The sequence below is a fragment of the Pseudoliparis swirei genome, chromosome 11 (genome assembly GCF_029220125.1).
Source record: "Pseudoliparis swirei isolate HS2019 ecotype Mariana Trench chromosome 11, NWPU_hadal_v1, whole genome shotgun sequence".
In the NCBI taxonomy this organism is placed as follows: Eukaryota; Metazoa; Chordata; class Actinopteri; order Perciformes; family Liparidae; genus Pseudoliparis; species Pseudoliparis swirei.
Window position 1 is genome coordinate 4,455,760 of NC_079398.1, and position 17,561 is coordinate 4,473,320.

The 17,561-nt window shown below is 41.5% G+C and overlaps 1 protein-coding gene and 1 long non-coding RNA gene across 2 annotated transcripts in view; one reads left to right on the plus strand and one right to left on the minus strand.

Annotated features, from left to right (window-relative positions):
- LOC130201592 (uncharacterized) overlaps positions 1–15,973 on the minus strand; it is a 29,329-nt gene extending 13,356 nt beyond the window's left edge. The window contains exons 1-10 of the mRNA XM_056426661.1: positions 15,924–15,973; positions 15,694–15,794; positions 14,928–15,070; positions 14,569–14,766; positions 14,287–14,478; positions 13,180–13,192; positions 12,942–13,047; positions 1,204–1,304; positions 405–547; positions 46–243 (exon numbers count right to left, since the gene is read on the minus strand). Coding sequence (XP_056282636.1) covers positions 46–243; positions 405–547; positions 1,204–1,304; positions 12,942–13,047; positions 13,180–13,192; positions 14,287–14,478; positions 14,569–14,766; positions 14,928–15,070; positions 15,694–15,794; positions 15,924–15,940 — 1,212 coding nt within the window. The 5' untranslated portion in view covers positions 15,941–15,973. The remainder of the gene's footprint in view (positions 1–45; positions 244–404; positions 548–1,203; positions 1,305–12,941; positions 13,048–13,179; positions 13,193–14,286; positions 14,479–14,568; positions 14,767–14,927; positions 15,071–15,693; positions 15,795–15,923) is intronic.
- On the plus strand, positions 4,875–5,499 carry LOC130201977 (uncharacterized). The gene is made up of 4 exons (XR_008833275.1): positions 4,875–4,913; positions 5,014–5,130; positions 5,248–5,337; positions 5,431–5,499. It is a non-coding gene; the product is annotated as an uncharacterized LOC130201977 (long non-coding RNA).
- Positions 15,974–17,561: the final 1,588 nt, after the last annotated feature.

The window sequence follows — 17,561 nt, forward strand, 5'->3', positions numbered from 1 at the left end:
CCCGCATGACCAAAAGAGAGGACGCCGACTTGTCGTAGTACTTACTGTACTGAAGGCCCAGCAGGAGCCGCACTGTTTCTGATCCTTGACAGCAGTGACGAATCCCTTTTTCCTCCAGTCAACAGTTTTGGGCAGATTGCCTCCTTCAGGCAGCCGAAGGTAAGCAGAGCCGTGGTGAGGCAGAGACGTGTTGAAGGACAGCAGGCAGCCCTGGGAAATCAGGCGTTTGTACTCTTCGTTTTCCTGGAGAAGAGGGACCAAGTTCAGCATTAATCCCAAATGTAAATCACTGCATCCTCACAAGCCGACCGCAACCGAATGGCATTGTCGACAGTTCGTCACTAAAGGAGGACGTTCAACGCCGAACGATGGCAGAAACCACGTTTGAGGTTTTCCGTGCATACCATGTCAGCAAAGTAGGTCATGCCGAGGCGGTAGGACTTGATACCCTGGTCTGCCATGATGTTGTGCACCAGAACATGTTTGCGGTTGGCGAGCCAGATTTCCTTGCGTTGAAGCTCTTCTGCCATAGAGTTATAGGACCTTGCTGCCAATCAGAGGGGAAAAAACAAAATCTGTGATGAATTATGAATCAATCAAATCCTTTTCCAGTTTGGAAATCTCCCTTCATCAGCTGACAAACACAATGCAGACTGTAAACTTCTAAAGACCTTTACTTTAGACCTTTAGCTATTGTGGCTTTGGTGTAAATTAAATCAAACTTTTATTACAGACTCAAGGTCCAGATAGTGGAAAACATTAAAACATAATAAAATACATACAAAACTACAAGTAAAACACAAACATAGAACTACACATGCTTTATACATAGACAGCTGTACCAGTGTCTCCACAGCTGGGACTGGTATCTGTAGTGCTGAATTTTATCTTTGATAAAAACATGATGATCTCATTTTCTGAGTCATCAACCCGGCAGATAAACTTGTGCATTAAATTTCTTAAAACTGCGTTAAATGTGTTGACTCCTGCAGCCACTGAAGATATTTGTCTCTTCAACAATATCCTCATGACGTCATCGTAGGCCACTTGCAGTCTCCGTAGGCTTGCTTTATATTTTATTTTTAAAGGTAAATGAGCACACACTCCAAATGTAAGCCTCATGGGCAGTACCTGAACAAGAGCTAGTGTATATTTGACAACAGACCACAATAAAAACAAGAAGGTCTCATAAAATAATCTTACCAAACTTGAGTTTCCAGGCGTGGAACTCCAGGTCTTCCAGAGAAATGCTGGCACAGCTAGCCACGGCCAGAGCCGCGGCAACAACGATCAACAGCTTCATCCTGAGTGACACAAAAGCAGAACACTGTAAAAGAAAACTCCCTTCAGACTTCAGAACGCCACACAGGTTGAGACTTTCACTTCAGCTTTGATTTTCAATCGTTATCTACTGTGACTTTGGACATGTGCACCGTATCAGGAACAAAATCTCTTGTTTGACCTCGGCGTCACCGCACTTGCATTACAGGAAATCCCTTCTTGTGTGTGTATGTGTCTCCGCTGTAGCCGCTTACCTGCTTCTACTTTGATAAGACAAGATTTGAAGGTTTGTCCACCTGTGGAAGATGCAGGACTCCACTAGAGAGACATCCTTTTATAGCAGACTTCATGTTATGACGTGCGCTCGGTCAGGTGGCAGTCGGCCACTCAAGAACGGAAAAGGAAGAGAGAGAAATAAAAAAGGGATGGGTAAGTTATGCATTAATAGAAGTTGTCGTAATGCCATTCTTTCGGGAAATACACATGGTGGTTATGCACTCCATATCAGCGACTCAGCAGTTTGTTGTTTGGGAATTTCACAAAAGTAAGAAACACTGTCTGTGAACTGACCACTGAAGAGATTTGCGGATTTTAGTCACTTAGTGAGGGGAAATTTAAAAAAGAGAAAATAGACACATAGATACAATAACACACAAGTGCCGATTTTACTGGAATGCTTACCAACTGAAATAGTGCACTCTGAAGAGTGTGTTAGTAGCTAATGGAGGTGTTTTTATTTCTTGGATGTCTTGACTTTAGCTAAACTGTTTGTTTGAATTATATACATGAGTGATTAGGTTTTATTTGAAGTTATCATCTAGTAATTTCCCCTTTTTCATTTGTTACTGCACCACAGTAAAGTCATTGTTCCTCATTATTTAATTACAGACTCAAACAAATTAAACAAAGCTTGTCAAAATGTACATATTTACTGAACTATACTGAGCTTCAACAACTTTTTGCCTCAAACTGAAATTTTTTCAGAGGTTTGAGCGAACTTTAAAAAATGTTAACGCAGAAAAATTACTCAATTAAACTCTGTGGTTCAAGATTCCCTTTGCTTCCTGTTTTCACATCCTGTTTTCAGTTTTGATTTGCTCTGCAAGTTTGAACTTGTCAAGATTCTCAGGAAAATGAATGTATAATTTGCCAGTGAAACACACAAAAGGAGATGTGGAAGAAAGAAGTAGAAACCAGAGCCAGGAATTTACTTTGTCCTCACATGACAGCGACCAAAGTCTGAATTGTAGTTCTGATGAACTCTTTATTCATATTATATAAGCTATGCATGGATCTCGTTGCTGCCTGTCTGTCACAAGTAGGGATGGGTACCGAGAACCGGTACTAAGTCAATACCGGTACCTGATTTGACGGTATCGGTTTACCGTTAAGCCGCTGGACATACGGTGCTGCTATCGGTATATTACGTGACCCTCATCCCGGTTTGAGACCCCTCTGATTGGCCATCGGCGCGCTCTTATCATTGTTGTGATTTGTGTTGTGACTGTGAGACTCCCGCAGTCATGGCGGACAGAGCGAAGCGATCAAAGGTCTGGGTGCACTTTCAAAAATTGAGTGGCGATAGTGCAAAGTGCAATCTTTGTACTCAAGTCGTTGCTTGTAAAGGGGGTAACACAAGCAACTTGATGAAGCATTTGCAAACGAGACACGTTGAATCTCAAACGGTGCAGCATATTTGACAGCCTAGTAAACACTGTGGCTGCTAGTAATGCTAGTGCTAATAGTGCTAGCATTAGCACAACAGCAACGTCTTCCTCCTCAGTGCAACCTGGTGCGAGTTGCGGCGGCTGCCTCGACTTCGACACGTGAAGGTAACATTTGTTTTGTTTATAACTCTACAATTATTAACTCGAGCCATCAAGCAACTTCTAATGTATGTCCCCAAATAATCCCATAGACAACGCCAGTCAAGCAGCAGCAACAGCGACAGCATCCACACAGGAGAATGTTAGGAGAAGTCAGACAGCGGTGGCCTCTCCATTCTCTATAGCTAAACGAGGACAATGACACAGGATCAGAAAGCAACATGTCATAGGGCTATCGCAAAGTATATTGTGAAGGATATGCAGCCCTTCAGTACAGTGGAGTCCAGTTGGTTTAGGTACGTTTGGTAGCCGTAGCTGGCTTAGCATAAATCGCTATCTAATTGTTAGGTAAGTTAGCCCTAGTTTTGACTTGCCCAACGTTTTCTTCTGTGTTGAATATAAGCAGACTACGACGTTGTGAGCATTCTTGCACTCTATGTTACTTCTTAAATTGGATGTTCTGAAAATCTACAGCATAGAGTATGGCAGGTAGCATATAAACAGAAGTGCAAAGATGTAACATATTATTTACAGAGTGTAGTAAGTTATTCAGTTTAACTGATGTAATAAATTACAATATACATGTATATAATTAAATATGTATGCTTGTTGCTATTTTTCCAACTGTAGGAGATGACCACAGCCCTTAACCCTAATTACCACCCCTTCCAGAGACACTCTGTCCAACACACTCATACCTGCTTGGTATAACATCGAAAAGAGAACCTGAGGGCAGAGCTTGCCAGTGTGGAAAAAGTTGCCATTACAAGTGATGGGTGGACCAGTATTACACAGGACCACTACATAACGGTCACGCTCCACTACATTAACCAAGGCCAGTTGAAGCAGAAAGTCCTTAAGACACAGGCAGTATATGAGTCTCAGAGTGGGCCTGTTGTTGCTGAACAAATAGATGAAGTCCTGGCTGAATTTGGGGTGAGACAGAAGGTCGTCGCCGTAACTGTCGACAACGCTCCAAATATGGATGTGGCTGTACGACAGCTACAAACAAAAAAGCTTGGATGCTTTGCGCATTCTCTAAACCTAGGGGCACAAAAGGTTTACAATGTGCAAGCTATCTCCAAGTGGTCAGCAAGGATCCGGGATGTGATCGTTTGGATCAAAAGATCCTCAATGATTAAGACCATTTTCAAAGAGAAGCAGCGTCTCCTGGGTAAGAAACTTTGCCTCATTGTTTCAGTGTAATTCAGACAGGACAGGAGGAATAAATACATTTTAATTGGTCATCATTTATCTATTTCAGGCCTGCCTGACCATTCTGTGGTCCTTGATGTCAAAACCCGCTGGAATTCTCTTTATCTCATGGTGGAGAGATTTGTGGAGCAATATCCTGCAATACAGGCAGCATTCTTGGACCCAGGTACAAAAGCTCATGAAGAGAGACAGGTATGAATTAATTAATGGTCTAAGCAAACATAATAATGCTATTATAATAAGTCTTTAAAAAATAGTTCATTCTTGTCAGGATGAAGAAAATCCATGTCATGATATAAACAAATTATTGTATAACTAAATGGTCAATACAGTATACATTATAATTTTGTAATTTAATATCAGACTTGAAGAGATCACAGATGAAGACTTCAGGAGGGCTGAGGACTTTGTCAGTCTGATGCGCATGCTGTATACAAGTACCCTGTGTGTGTCAAGCGACAAGTCTTCTACATGTGGCCAGATAATTCCATTCTGCAAAAACTGAAGACCCACTTAACTGTCAAAGAGGAGGATTCCACATTTGTGTACGGTAAAGAAAAGGTCTGGGGTGACCTCTCCAAACGTTACCAGGTACAGCTGCATATCTTTCCCTAATAATGAGTAACGATATATACCCTCCCTCCCTCACTGTGAAGTGTTATGTGAAGTGTTATTATTTTCTTGTGTACAGGATCATGACATAATGGCCTTTCTGGAGGAGGCCACTCTTATGGATCCAAGATTCAAGGGAAAGCTGAGTTCTTCTGATGAAGTTTGGGAACGACTGAAGGCAGCAGCATTGAGGGAAGTAAGTATTTATCAAAATTACATATTTAAGAAAAGTTTGCAATGTTTACTACAGTGTATTTTTATTTGTATTGCAATAATGTGCATAGCAACATTAATATGTTGATATCCCTCTCAGATGTTAGGAGAGGAGGATGCAGTGCCAGTGGAGGCTCAGGAAGTGGAAGTGGACGAGGATGAAGAGGATGAAGAGGAGGAGGTGGAAAATGTAAGTAAGACATGATTCTGTAATACCAATGCTATATGTTCTAACAAAAGCAATAAGCCTGAATACATTTACATGGTAAATATTATATTTCAGCCTCATGTTGTCAAGAAACCCAGGGTCTCTGCACTGGAGGAACTCTTCGCTGAAGAGGATAAAGAGCTGGAGGAGCCTTATTCAACAGGAAACAACAGCGCCAACAATCCTCGAGAACATCAGGAATGAGCTGTCCGTCTACAGAGGCCTCCTTCCCATCCCTACATCAGAAGACCCTGTCCACTGGTGGTGGAGAAAGAAGGAAACTTTTCCTGTCCTCTCTCAGCTCTCCACCACCTACCTCTGTGTTCAAGCCTCCTCAACGCCTTCTGAAAGAGTGTTCTCCACAGCTGGCAACACTCTCAGTAAGGAGAGATCTCGGCTTCTCCCGGAGAAAGTGAACATGCTTATCTTTTTAAACAAAAACTGTTGAGTGCAGTATTTAGTTTTCATTCTGGGACATGTTTCCATGCATTAATGTTACAAAAAATTTTCATCCTCTGTTTGAGGGAAAACTCCAAAAAGCATGATAGGGAGAGCCAGGCCCCTTTAAGTTATTATATTTATTTTTGTCTGCTTCTGAGAAGCTAATGTAAGTTATACAGTTACTTCTGCAAGACAATATCAATAATATAACTGTTTAATCTTCACATCTTGTATTCATGTCTATAATTTTGAGCACCAAATTATTGAAAAGTATCGATAAGAGTATCGAAAAATACCGATACCGATAAGCAATACCGGTATCGGTATCAGTATCGATAAAATCCTAACGATACCCATCCCTAGTCACAAGGCTTTCAGCTCATGACAATACTTAAGACCATAGAGACGCTGAAAAACTCAGAGCTCAGCTAAAAGTTTAGAGATGTCATTGAACTCATCAACTCCTCGTGTTTCTGCCTGTTAGTCTGCAGTTTCTCAAACACACAAGTTGTGCTGTTGTTAGTGTTTGTAGAAATGCTTCACATCCTTCATATAAATCCAGAAAAAGAATTACTAATTGCCCAAAGCGAAAAAAGAGCAGAAACAGAGCTGCTGCGATTCATTATTACCTTCGCATTGAAAATGCAGAAGGTTATGTTTTGATCGCCGTGTATTTATTACCTTCGCATTGAAAATGCCGGAAGGTTATGTTTTGATCGCTGTGTATTTATTCATTTATTTATTTATTTATTTATTTGTATGCGTGTTATTCGCAAAACTCAAAAAGTATTGAACCGAATCGCATGCAATTTGGTGGGATGATTGTTTATTATCCGGGGACCAGTTGATTAGATTTTGGGATCGATCGGGTCAAAGGTCAAGGTCAAAGGTCATGAACAGGTCAAAATCTTTCGCAGAACTCAAAAAGTATTGAACCGAATCGCATGAAATTTGGTGGGATGATTGTTTATTATCCGGGGACCAGTTGATTAGATTTTGGAATCGATCGGGTCAAAGGTCAAGGTTAAAGGTCATGAACAGGTCAAATCTTCTTGAATCACATGGAATTTGGTGGGATGATTGGTTATTATCTGGGGACCATTTGATTAGATTTTGGGATCAATCGGGTCAAAGGTCAAGGTCAAGGTCATGGAAAGGTCAACATCTTTTTTTTACCATAGCACAATACATTTTTGTCCAATTGGCATGCAACTAATGCCAAAATGTTCATAATTCAATGCCCAATCTTGTGATATATGGTATGCGCTCACCGAAAAGCCAGTTCTAGTTTATTTATTTATTTGTATGCGTGTTATTCGCATAACAAAAACAGTTTTAAACCGAATTGCATGAAATTTGGTGGGATGATTGGTTATTATCCGGGGACCATTTGATTAGATTTTGGGATCGATCGGGTCAAAGGTCAAGGTCAAGGTCATGAAAAGGTAAAAATCTTCTTGAATCGCATGAAATTTGGTGGGATTATTGGTTATTATCCGGGGACCATTTGATTAGATTTTGGGATCGATCTGGTCAAAGGTCAAGGTCAAGGTCATGAAAAGGTAAAAATCTTCTTGAATCGCATGAAATTTGGTGGGATGATTGCTTATTATCTGGGGGCCATTTGATTAGATTTTGGGATCAATCGGGTCAAAGGTCAAGGTCATGGAAAGGTCAAAATCTTCTTTTTACCATAGCGGTCAATTTTTATCCAATTGGCATGCAACTAATGCCAACATGTTCATAATGCAATGCCCAATCTTGTGATATGCGAAGGTATCCGCTCTACCGAGTAGGGATGGGTATCGTTTGGGTTTTTTCCGATACCGGTGCTAAACCGGTACTTTTAAAACGATACCGGTGCCTAAACGGTGCCTGAACCGATACTTTTTTTTTAAACGCACAATGAGGACATTAAAAATCTCTTCGGCCATATTACCTGTAGAAGCCGTTATCATGGAGCACTGACACACAACGGATATCAGACTGTTAACATACACAAGATATGTTCTCCATTATATGTGATATGTATTGTCATGTGCAGACTTTATAGGGTTAATCCTGTCACCGTTTTGATGGGCAAAGAGAACAACCAATCAGAGGGACTGAAGATGACACGTGACAAATAAAGTGTTGCTTCTGACAGCGAGTTACACTGAAACAAAGTGACGCTCCACGGTCTTTATTCCTCCGTCATTATATTCCTGGACATCAACACATCTGCGAGCAGACTGTCACGCTCGTAGCTCGCGCTAGCTACGAGCTAGCTTAAACATGGTTATAATGGCTAATTTATTATTTCTTGGGCTACTTTTATGAATGCAAGACTTGCAATCAACGTTACGGTACAAATCTGAGTTAAGGCTGCTCGTCATAATCGGTCTCCACGTGTTCAGGGGGACCGGTGACTGTCTCCCCATCGCGTCCAGCCTGACGCTGGTGTGCTCCACACGGGCTCACGCCGTCACACATGACGCAGCCTCCGCTGTCAAACTTAAATATGATAGGCTATCGCAACCTGCTGACAGGGCGGAGTCACCAGAGAAGTTCACAACAATAGTTTTTTTCAATTTCAATCGGCTCAGGCACCGGAAAGAAGCACCGAAATGTGCGTTGCTGGCGCTTCGGTTGTATACCGGGTCGGTATTGACGGTTGTGATATTGATTACGGGTTTCGGTACCCAACCCTACTACCGAGTGCCCATTCTAGTTTATAACACTGTTTTTGCTTGGTCAGAAAAAGCCAAAATACAGATGAACTTAGAACAATTGACAAGTAGTGGAAGAAGATTATTTACTGAAAACCACAATGTTAAAATACTCCATTGTAAGTAAAAGTCCTGCATCAAAGTTCTTCAGTAAAAATACAGAAGTTTCATTCGCAAAATAAAGTATTGAAAGTCCTGGTACAAATATGGCCTTTGGGACTAATATATTTTGACATATGATATATTGATTGATGATATTGATGCAACCATGAGTAAGTAGCACAGAACTCAAACAGAGAAGACTAATGTTGGAAAATGCTGGCATACAGTAGCCTACACAGTCAAATTGTCAGTGTCGATTTAACACTTAAAGAATGTGTGTTAACACTCAGCCAGAGAACACATGGTCCCTCATCCAGAGTGTTAAAGTTACACTGAACAAAGTGTTAACATTTCAGAGTTAACGCAAGTCTGGTAGGAGTTATTATTTTACTCTACACTACACTGAGAAGTGTGAATTTTGATTAACATTAGTCCGAGTGTCAAATAACACGACGAGTGTTATTTACATTTGACACTCGTGTTATAATAACTCTTACCAGAGTTGCGTTCACGCTAAAGTGTTATCACTATGTTCAGTGTTACTTAACATTTCATCACATGTCATTTAGCTGACAATTTTATCCAAAGTGACTTAGAATCCTGTTACATTCACACACCGTATAGCTACAGGGAGCAACTCAGGGTTAAGTGCTTTGCTCAAGGACACATCGACTAGGGGGGGGATTTAACCCGTCAACCCCTTGATATTGGTCCACTGATGCACATTCACTCTTTAACACTATCTAGATAGGGACCATATGTTTACTGGCTTAGTGTTAATGTACTCATAAGTGTTGAATTGATACGTTAGCTGTCTGCAGTTCGATATCTCAAGACACAAAAACATCTCGAGTGTAAGTTGAATTCAGTATAGAGTTATTCTAAAATGTTGCTTCTGCTGAAATATCAACATTTGATGTAAAATGCACAGTAAAATGCAAAGCTCTGCAGCTCCTTCAGCCACCAGCTGGTTCCTCCCCGGTGTCTGAGGAGGAACCACAAGATCACTGCAGCTGCTGTCAGGCTGCACAACACACTGCAGCAGATCCTGGAGATCCTGGAAAACTCTGCACTTTACTTTATTTCCCCCCTGTATATTTAGTATTAGTATTCGTATTTAGTTTTTAGTATTTAGTTTTTAGTATTTAGTTTTGTGTTTTATATTTATTTTCATTGATGCTCTGATGTGCACCGCTGCTGTGATTTTTGAAATGTTCCCACTGTGGGACGAATAAAGGAATATCATATCATCATATCATATCATATCATATCATATCATATCAAAAAAGTCATTTAGAGAAATTCTTTTAAGAATTAAAATGTGCATGATGAAACTCAACTCGAAAGGAGAAGTAGGGAGTGGAGCTTTCTAGAGAAACTTGCTCTCGTTGTAATGACTCAATGAGTCAAGTCACTTTAACACTGTATATTTTACACAAACATGTTTAACTCTGAATATTTACACCAACACTGGGGGCTAAATTGTTTGTATTTACTCTATTTTTGTTAGAACTCCGAAAGAGTCAATATACTTTAATAATTCATTTTTAACACTCAGGAATTTACTGTGTATGAAAAGAGCAGCTCGAGGGTTTTATTGTGTTAAAGTGCCATGTTTGTGATGTAAACTTTCTAAGTTCACAGCTCAAGGTTTCTGTGTGATTGTCCTGAAGAAAGGTTCAAGTAAAGCATGTGAGGATGTGTTGTAAACAAAGTGCACACACAGATGACAGGCAGTTGTGTGTGTAGAGGCTCGTGCATTGTGTATTATAATAAGGCAAACAGAAACACACTAACTACACGGGGAAAGCAAAAGTCTGTCCGCCACCACTTGCACATTGTTTACCACGTGTTTTGTCTGCATGCCAAAAAGTTTGTATGTGTCTCGTTCAGCTTGACACATGACAGTTATGGCGGCTCTGTAAAGTACACATTAACCATCAGAGACACAAAGTCACGGCCAATCAGGTCGTTCTTTTAGTCAGCTAACAGGTTGAGAGTCACACTGTTCAGTGGAAGATGGAATATCCTGAACAGGTTTATGATTTCCACATAAAGTCATTTAAAATTAAAATATACAATTTGGATAACATACATTTTGAATCTAAGAATTTCAGATTTGTTTAATTAAATGTGAAACTGTATCCTGTATCATGTGACTGTCATCAAGAACCGGTCACATGACCCACTGACCCAATAATGACCAAAAATGTCATCTTAGGGTTTGTCTTACTGGTAAAGAGGACTACGGGATGAATACCAGTAAATCAGCTTTTCGGGAAATGCTGTTTAATATTGTGAATTGATAATACTCACTTCCAGTTTTTTTTCTTCAAAACAACTTTTGGTCGAACATCACGCACACATTTTTTAAGATCTTGCCTTGAAACTATGATCTTCAAATATGATCATCATATGACATCTTATAACAGCAACATGCCTGTCCTACTTGTCATATCTGTCCATTTGATTTTAAACTATAATGCTCAACAAAGACCAAATACACTAACTACATATTTATCATGTTCCATTAATCATGCTCCATTAATACACATCAATAACTTATACAAAAAATAAATGTCATTTAATTTAATTTAAAATGTTGTGTTCTGTTCAGGAAAGTAATGGTTATTTTTCAAAGCAAATTAGTTTGAACGGACACTAAAGGAAAAAGAACACATTTTGTTTGTAGATACCCACCATCCAATGAAAGAGCTATAGAAGATAATCAACCTAATTAAATGCATCACCACATTTCTATCTCGTTTCTCAACTCCAGTGCTTCTGTAGTGCTGCTCTCAGCCTCTGGGGGGCAGTGTTCCTCACTCAGATTAAAGTGTCGAGACACAAGTCCTCATTCTTATTCCAGCTGGTTTTTGCAGTGTTAACCCCTCACCAGGAGAGGGCGGTATTTCCTTAGGCTTTGCTCTACATCGTTCCTGTTTAGTACGTAAACACAGCTCCCCCACATGTAATAGTGGGTCAATAATTCAATTAAAGTACATTAATTCCCACCCCATGCAGGACGCTCTAGCAGCTCTGCAGCTCCTTCAGCCACCGGCTGGTTCCTCCCCAGTGTCTGAGGAGAGGAACCACAAGTCCTTCCTTCAGCTGCTGTCAGCTGTGTGTGTGTGTGTGTGTGTGTGTGTGTGTGTGTGTGTGTGTGTGTGTGTGTGTGTGTGTGTGTGTGTGTGTGTGTGTGTGTGTGCCTGTGTGTGTGCATGTGTGCAGATGCATCAGTCCTGTGTGCGGTCATTCAGAACTCCCGTCTGTCACAAGCACACATGTTCGCCATTACCATGACAAAGCAGTTGACATCCCATTCCCCGAAATCTTACAAATAAATAAAAGTAAACACATCTTAAGTTTATATTTGCCTAAAGTCTTTTCAAGGGGGACGTGACTGTCTGCAATAACTTTGTGGCAATCCATCCAATAAATGCTCAACCTGTCACAGCAGTTTCTGTTGACCTTTGATTAACTTTAACTGTGAATTCTAAGCATCCGATGCAAACTATACGGCTTCATGGATGGAGAGACATTCTACTAAAAAAATTAAATGTAGACCCATAGTGGCACAACAATGGGAACAGCACATGACAACACATCGTGGCAATACATCCAATAGTTTTGGAGATTTTGTATTAATCTGCACCAAAGCAGTGCACCAAACTTGAGATGGACTGCATTCTCTAGAGCCCCCAAAAAAGCAACACAATAATAAACTCAAACATGTTTAAGTTATTTTTATTTGTCTTTACATTTTGTTTACAATCTTAATCCAACCTAAATCCTTGACTAGTGCAGAAGGATCCTACACATATCCATGGAACCACAAAAGCTCCATAACTCGGTTTCTTCATTTAATTAAGTAAATAATTGGTCACTTTTCTCCGTACTGAGGAATGTCCTGGACCTGAAAAAAAGAAGAAAAAAAACATGAACCGTGAATACCAGTGAATGGACATTAAACTGCAGAGTGCAGTGCAGACACACACACACTCACACACACACACGTCATTTCAGGTACGTCTGTGCAGACACAGAAATGTAATTTCAAAAGTATTTGGTTAACTCTCACCTGCTCAGACCAGAGGGTAGCTGAATGCAGTAGCAATGCCACACTGGTTGCGTTTGTTCCTGGTCATCATGATGTAGCCCATGTCTCCCCATACGAGGCCCCAGCTACAGAAACACACACATTACCCAATATTCAGTTGCTCTATGTAGAGAATCGTGAGCACAAATACGAGCAGCATGTAGAGACAACAGAAGTGAATGGAATTCAGGAAGGCAGTTCAACCTTTTTAAAGAGCAGCAGGTTTGGTTGTTTACCTGTTCTTGACCAGCCAGTAGTCACGTCCGTTGTCAGTCCCATAACCCACAGCCAGAACACCGTGGTCCAACTCTGTGCTGCTGCACGCTGGCTCATCATACACTCCTACAAACACAAAACCACATTAGATCGGCGTGGATGTGTAAAAGGAAGACCAGTATATCCTATTCTGTCTTGCATTTGATGAGAGTATTTCTGGCAGAAGCAACGCAGCGCCATAACTTTACAACTGTTCACCTGATTCGTACAGCTGGAAGGACATATGAGAAGCATCAATGGTCACAGACACAGGTCCGATGGTGGCCACAGCCTCCTTCAGGTCGGCCTCACGCTGTTGCCTGAGCATGTGGCACCGCTGGCAGGATTGTAACGGCACCGGCCATCCTAAACGAGAGAAGGAAAACATGTTTTTGGCAGAAAGATCCACAGTAGTTAGCACACCATCTTGTGAGAAGGGAGAAAGGAGAAAGGGAAAGGTCTCAATAAAGTGTATTATTCCTGATTTGTCTCATATCCACATAGCACATATGTGGCTTGTGTCATTGGGTCCAGTATGTAATTTGGTGACTTGGGTGAAAACATTGGTCATAATCTCTGTTATATACCCACAGTATCGGTATATTATACTAAACCTGCATGAAATAGGAAGGTGAGCCAAATCTGAATGGATTGCTAAAGATTCTGATCTCGCAAACTGAGGGTTGTATCATCTCACAGTTTGTGGGTGTCCAGACGTCCAGATGTCCAGACGCCAAATGTTCGCACACAAGCAATGAAAACAGTTTTCAAGAGTTTTCATGAGCGTTCCTTTTACTGTTTTGATGGACTTGTCAATGAGACGGCCTCGCATTGAAAGTCTGTTGTGGACAACTATTCCTTTCCTCCACAAGATGGCACTATTGTACATCTCTTATATGCAGAGATGTGATTTAAAAACTGTCTGGATGGGTCGATTTCCATCTTCAAATCTTAGCATTTTAGTATGATGATGTGGCAGCGGGGGGTGCGGAAGCACAGCTGCAGAGCGGGGGGAAGCGGGGGTGTGGCTCGAGGAACGGTGCCGGAGTGGCAAAGTGGCCTCAGCTGCACCAAATTAGGTGTGTTTTCTGTCCAATATATGTACAGAGCTAGCGAGGGAGCGGGAGAGAAGGACCTGTCAGCAGAGCAGCAGCGTCCTGGGAGCCGAAGACTCAATAAAAACGTTGTTCTTCCTGTGAAACCCGCTGGTGCGTGTCCACTTTGTGCCCCGGAGACCCACGGTCTATTACAGATGATAACAAATGGCTGTCTGACAATGGATGCTGCCAATGTAAAGCTTTTTCAACCACACTGCGTTCTGTTTACCAAGGCCTCATAAGGGTATGAGTCCTCTGTGTCGATCCCTCCATTGGCTATGATGTACTCGAAGGCGTTGTCCATCAGGCCTCCATTGCAACCCATGTTGCCATATTCGCCGGAGCAGTCGACCAGCTGCTGCTCGCTCAGAGACACCAGCTTCCCTGTCTTCCTGAAGTTCTGACCCTCCAGTGAGCCGGTCTGAAAGAGTTAGACGGGAACCAGAAGTCAGTCGTGTGAAGTTTCCCCGCATGACCAAAAGAGAGGATGCCGACTTGTAGCAGTACTTACTGTACTGAAGGCCCAGCAGGAGCCGCACTGTTTCTGATCCTTGACAGCAGTGACGAATCCCTTGTTCCTCCAGTCAACAGAGTTGGGCAGATCGCCTCCTTCAAGCAGCCGAAGGTAAGCAGAGCCGTGGTGAGGCAGAGACGTGTTGAAGGACAGCAGGCAGCCCTGGGAAATCAGGCGTTTGTACTCTTCGTTTTCCTGGAGAAGAGGGACCAAGTTCAGTATTAATCCCAAATGTAAATCACTGCATCCTCACAAGCCAACCGCAACCGAATGGCATTGTCGACAGTTTGTCACTAAAGGAGGACGTTCAACGCCGAACGATGGCAGAAACCACGTTTGAGGTTTTCCGTGCATACCATGTCAGCAAAGTAGGTCATGCCGAGGCGGTAGGACTTGATACCCTGGTCTGCCATGATGTTGTGCACCAGAACATGTCTGCGGTTGGCGAGCCAGATTTCCTTGCGTTGAAGGTCTTCTGCCATAGAGTTATAGGACCTTGCTGCCAATCAGAGGGGAAAAAAACAAAATCTGTGATGAATTATGAATCAATCAAATCCTTTTCCAGTTTGGAAATCTCCCTTCATCAGCTGACAAACACAATGTAGACTATAAACGTCTAAAGACCTTTACTTTAGACCTTTAGGTCCAGATAGTGAAAAACATTAAAACATCATAAAATACATGCGAAACGACAAGTAAAACACAAACATAGAACTACATATGCTTTATACATAGACAGCTGTACCAGTGTCTCCACAGCTGGGACTGGTATCTGTAGTGCTGAATTTTATATTTGATAAAAACATGATGATCTCATTTTCTGCGTCATCAACCCGGCAGATAAACTTGTGCATTAAATGTCTTAAAACTGCGTTAAATGTGTTGACTCCTGCAGCCACAACCATTTCACTGGACTAGTCCACCTCGTCCCTTCAACAATATCCTCATGGCGTCATCGTAGGCCACTTGCAGTCTCCGTAGGCTTGCTTTATATTTTATTTTTAAAGGTAAATGAGCACACACTCCAAATGTAAGCCTCATGGGCAGTACCTGAACAAGAGCTATCGTATATTTGACAACAGACCACAATAAAAACAAGAAGGTCTCATAAAATAATCTTACCAAACTTGAGTTTCCAGGCGTGGAACTCCAGGTCTTCCAGAGAAATGCTGGCACAGCTAGCCACGGCCAGAGCCGCAGCAACAACGATCAACAGCTTCATCCTGAGTGACACAAAAGCAGAACACTGTGAAAAAAAACTCCCTTCAGACTTCAGAACGCCACACAGGTTGAGACTTTCACTTCAGCTTTGATTTTCAATCGTTATCTACTGTGACTTTGGACATGTGCACCTTATCAGGAACAACATCTCTTGTTTGATCTCGGCGTCACCAAACTTGCATTAAAGGAAATCCCTTCTTGTGTGTGTATGTGTCTCCGCTGTAGCCGCTTACCTGCTTCTACTTTGATAAGACAAGAGTTGAAGGTTTGTCCACCTGTGGAAGATGCAGGACTCCACTAGTAGGGATGGGCATCGAGAACCGGTTCTGTTTTAGAACCGATTGGTTCCCAGTGAACTGATTGTTTGGGATCGTTAGCCAAATTCTTTCACGGTTCTGCCAACGGTCCTCTGTGGCGTTGCGCATGCGCAAACTTTTTTAGTTTCTTCTTCAGACTGCAGCAAACATGACAACTGGGCAGAGGCGTTCTAAAGTTTGGGTCTATTTCACACGACAACATGACAACTACGCCACTTGTAACGTTTGTAAAAAGTCTATTTCGTCGAAGGGAGGAAATACAACAAATATGAATAAGCATTTGAACACAGCGTGGAATTAAATGACAGGAATGTCATGTGTTCGAAGCAGCAGCTCAGTTAACGTCGGCGCTTCATCTCTTTCTGTCCAAGGTAAACTCCTCAAAAGTGATCACAACCACTCACTGTGTGAAGCCATTTGCCTTTATTGTGTGGAGTCGATCAAGTTATCTTCTGTCCCTTCGTTTGAAGCATACATTTTAGCTCCGGCATTGGTCCCATGATCACTTCACGTTTGGATTGAAAGTCCAGTTTTGAGAAATGTTTGATCGTAACGGTGTTAATTATCGGAGGGTGTGTGTTATCAGCAAACGTTCGTGTTATCGTGTTAACCCATTATTAAACTGAGCATATCGATTTTTAATCCATTATTAAATGTCGCATATAGCTATGCTAGTTTAGCTCTATAATCTTCCATTGTCAGCCCCCTACATTGAGGCGAGGTCGTGTTTGCCTCCCCTCTTAATGTGGCTTTATGTCAGCTCAGCAAATTCAGCGATTTAGTTAGTGCCATTTGTTTCATTGTGTAAACCAGCTTTCACTATATAAATAATCTCGATTGCCATCCAATTTATCTGATGACGTTCAGAGTCAGACCGGTTCAGAGGCTGGTAGTCTGTCTGGGTCACAGGCTACAGCACGTCTTGTACACTTCCTCATATCTTTGTGTTCAGGCATCCTCCACCCCATCTGAGAGAGTGTTCTCCACGGCTGGAGACACAATAAGTCCTGAGAGATCGCGTATCCTCCCGGAGAAAGCAGACATGCTTATTTTTCTGCACAAGAATTGTTGATGATCCATACAATTGATGGTTGCACACTTGGTATTTGCCACTGCTAGTTTCATTTTTGGCAGCTCAGTTCATATACCCTTTTAAAAAAAGGAAGGAGCACTGTAATTTCTAGGAACATGTTTAAATTAAACAGAATACATTGTATTTAAGTTATGTAAGTTTTATTTTAAATTCAAGAGGAATATGTATAAATGTTTTTGGTAATTTAAAAAAAATTAAATGTGGATGTATACATACTGTATATGGTGTGTGCAGCATTATAGAAAATTATAGAAAAGAAAATTAATGTAAATGAACCCGTTTGTGCTCTTTTTTTCACCCCTTGCCCAATAAGAATCGATAAAAGAATCGATAAGGAATCAAATCGATAAGCAGGAATC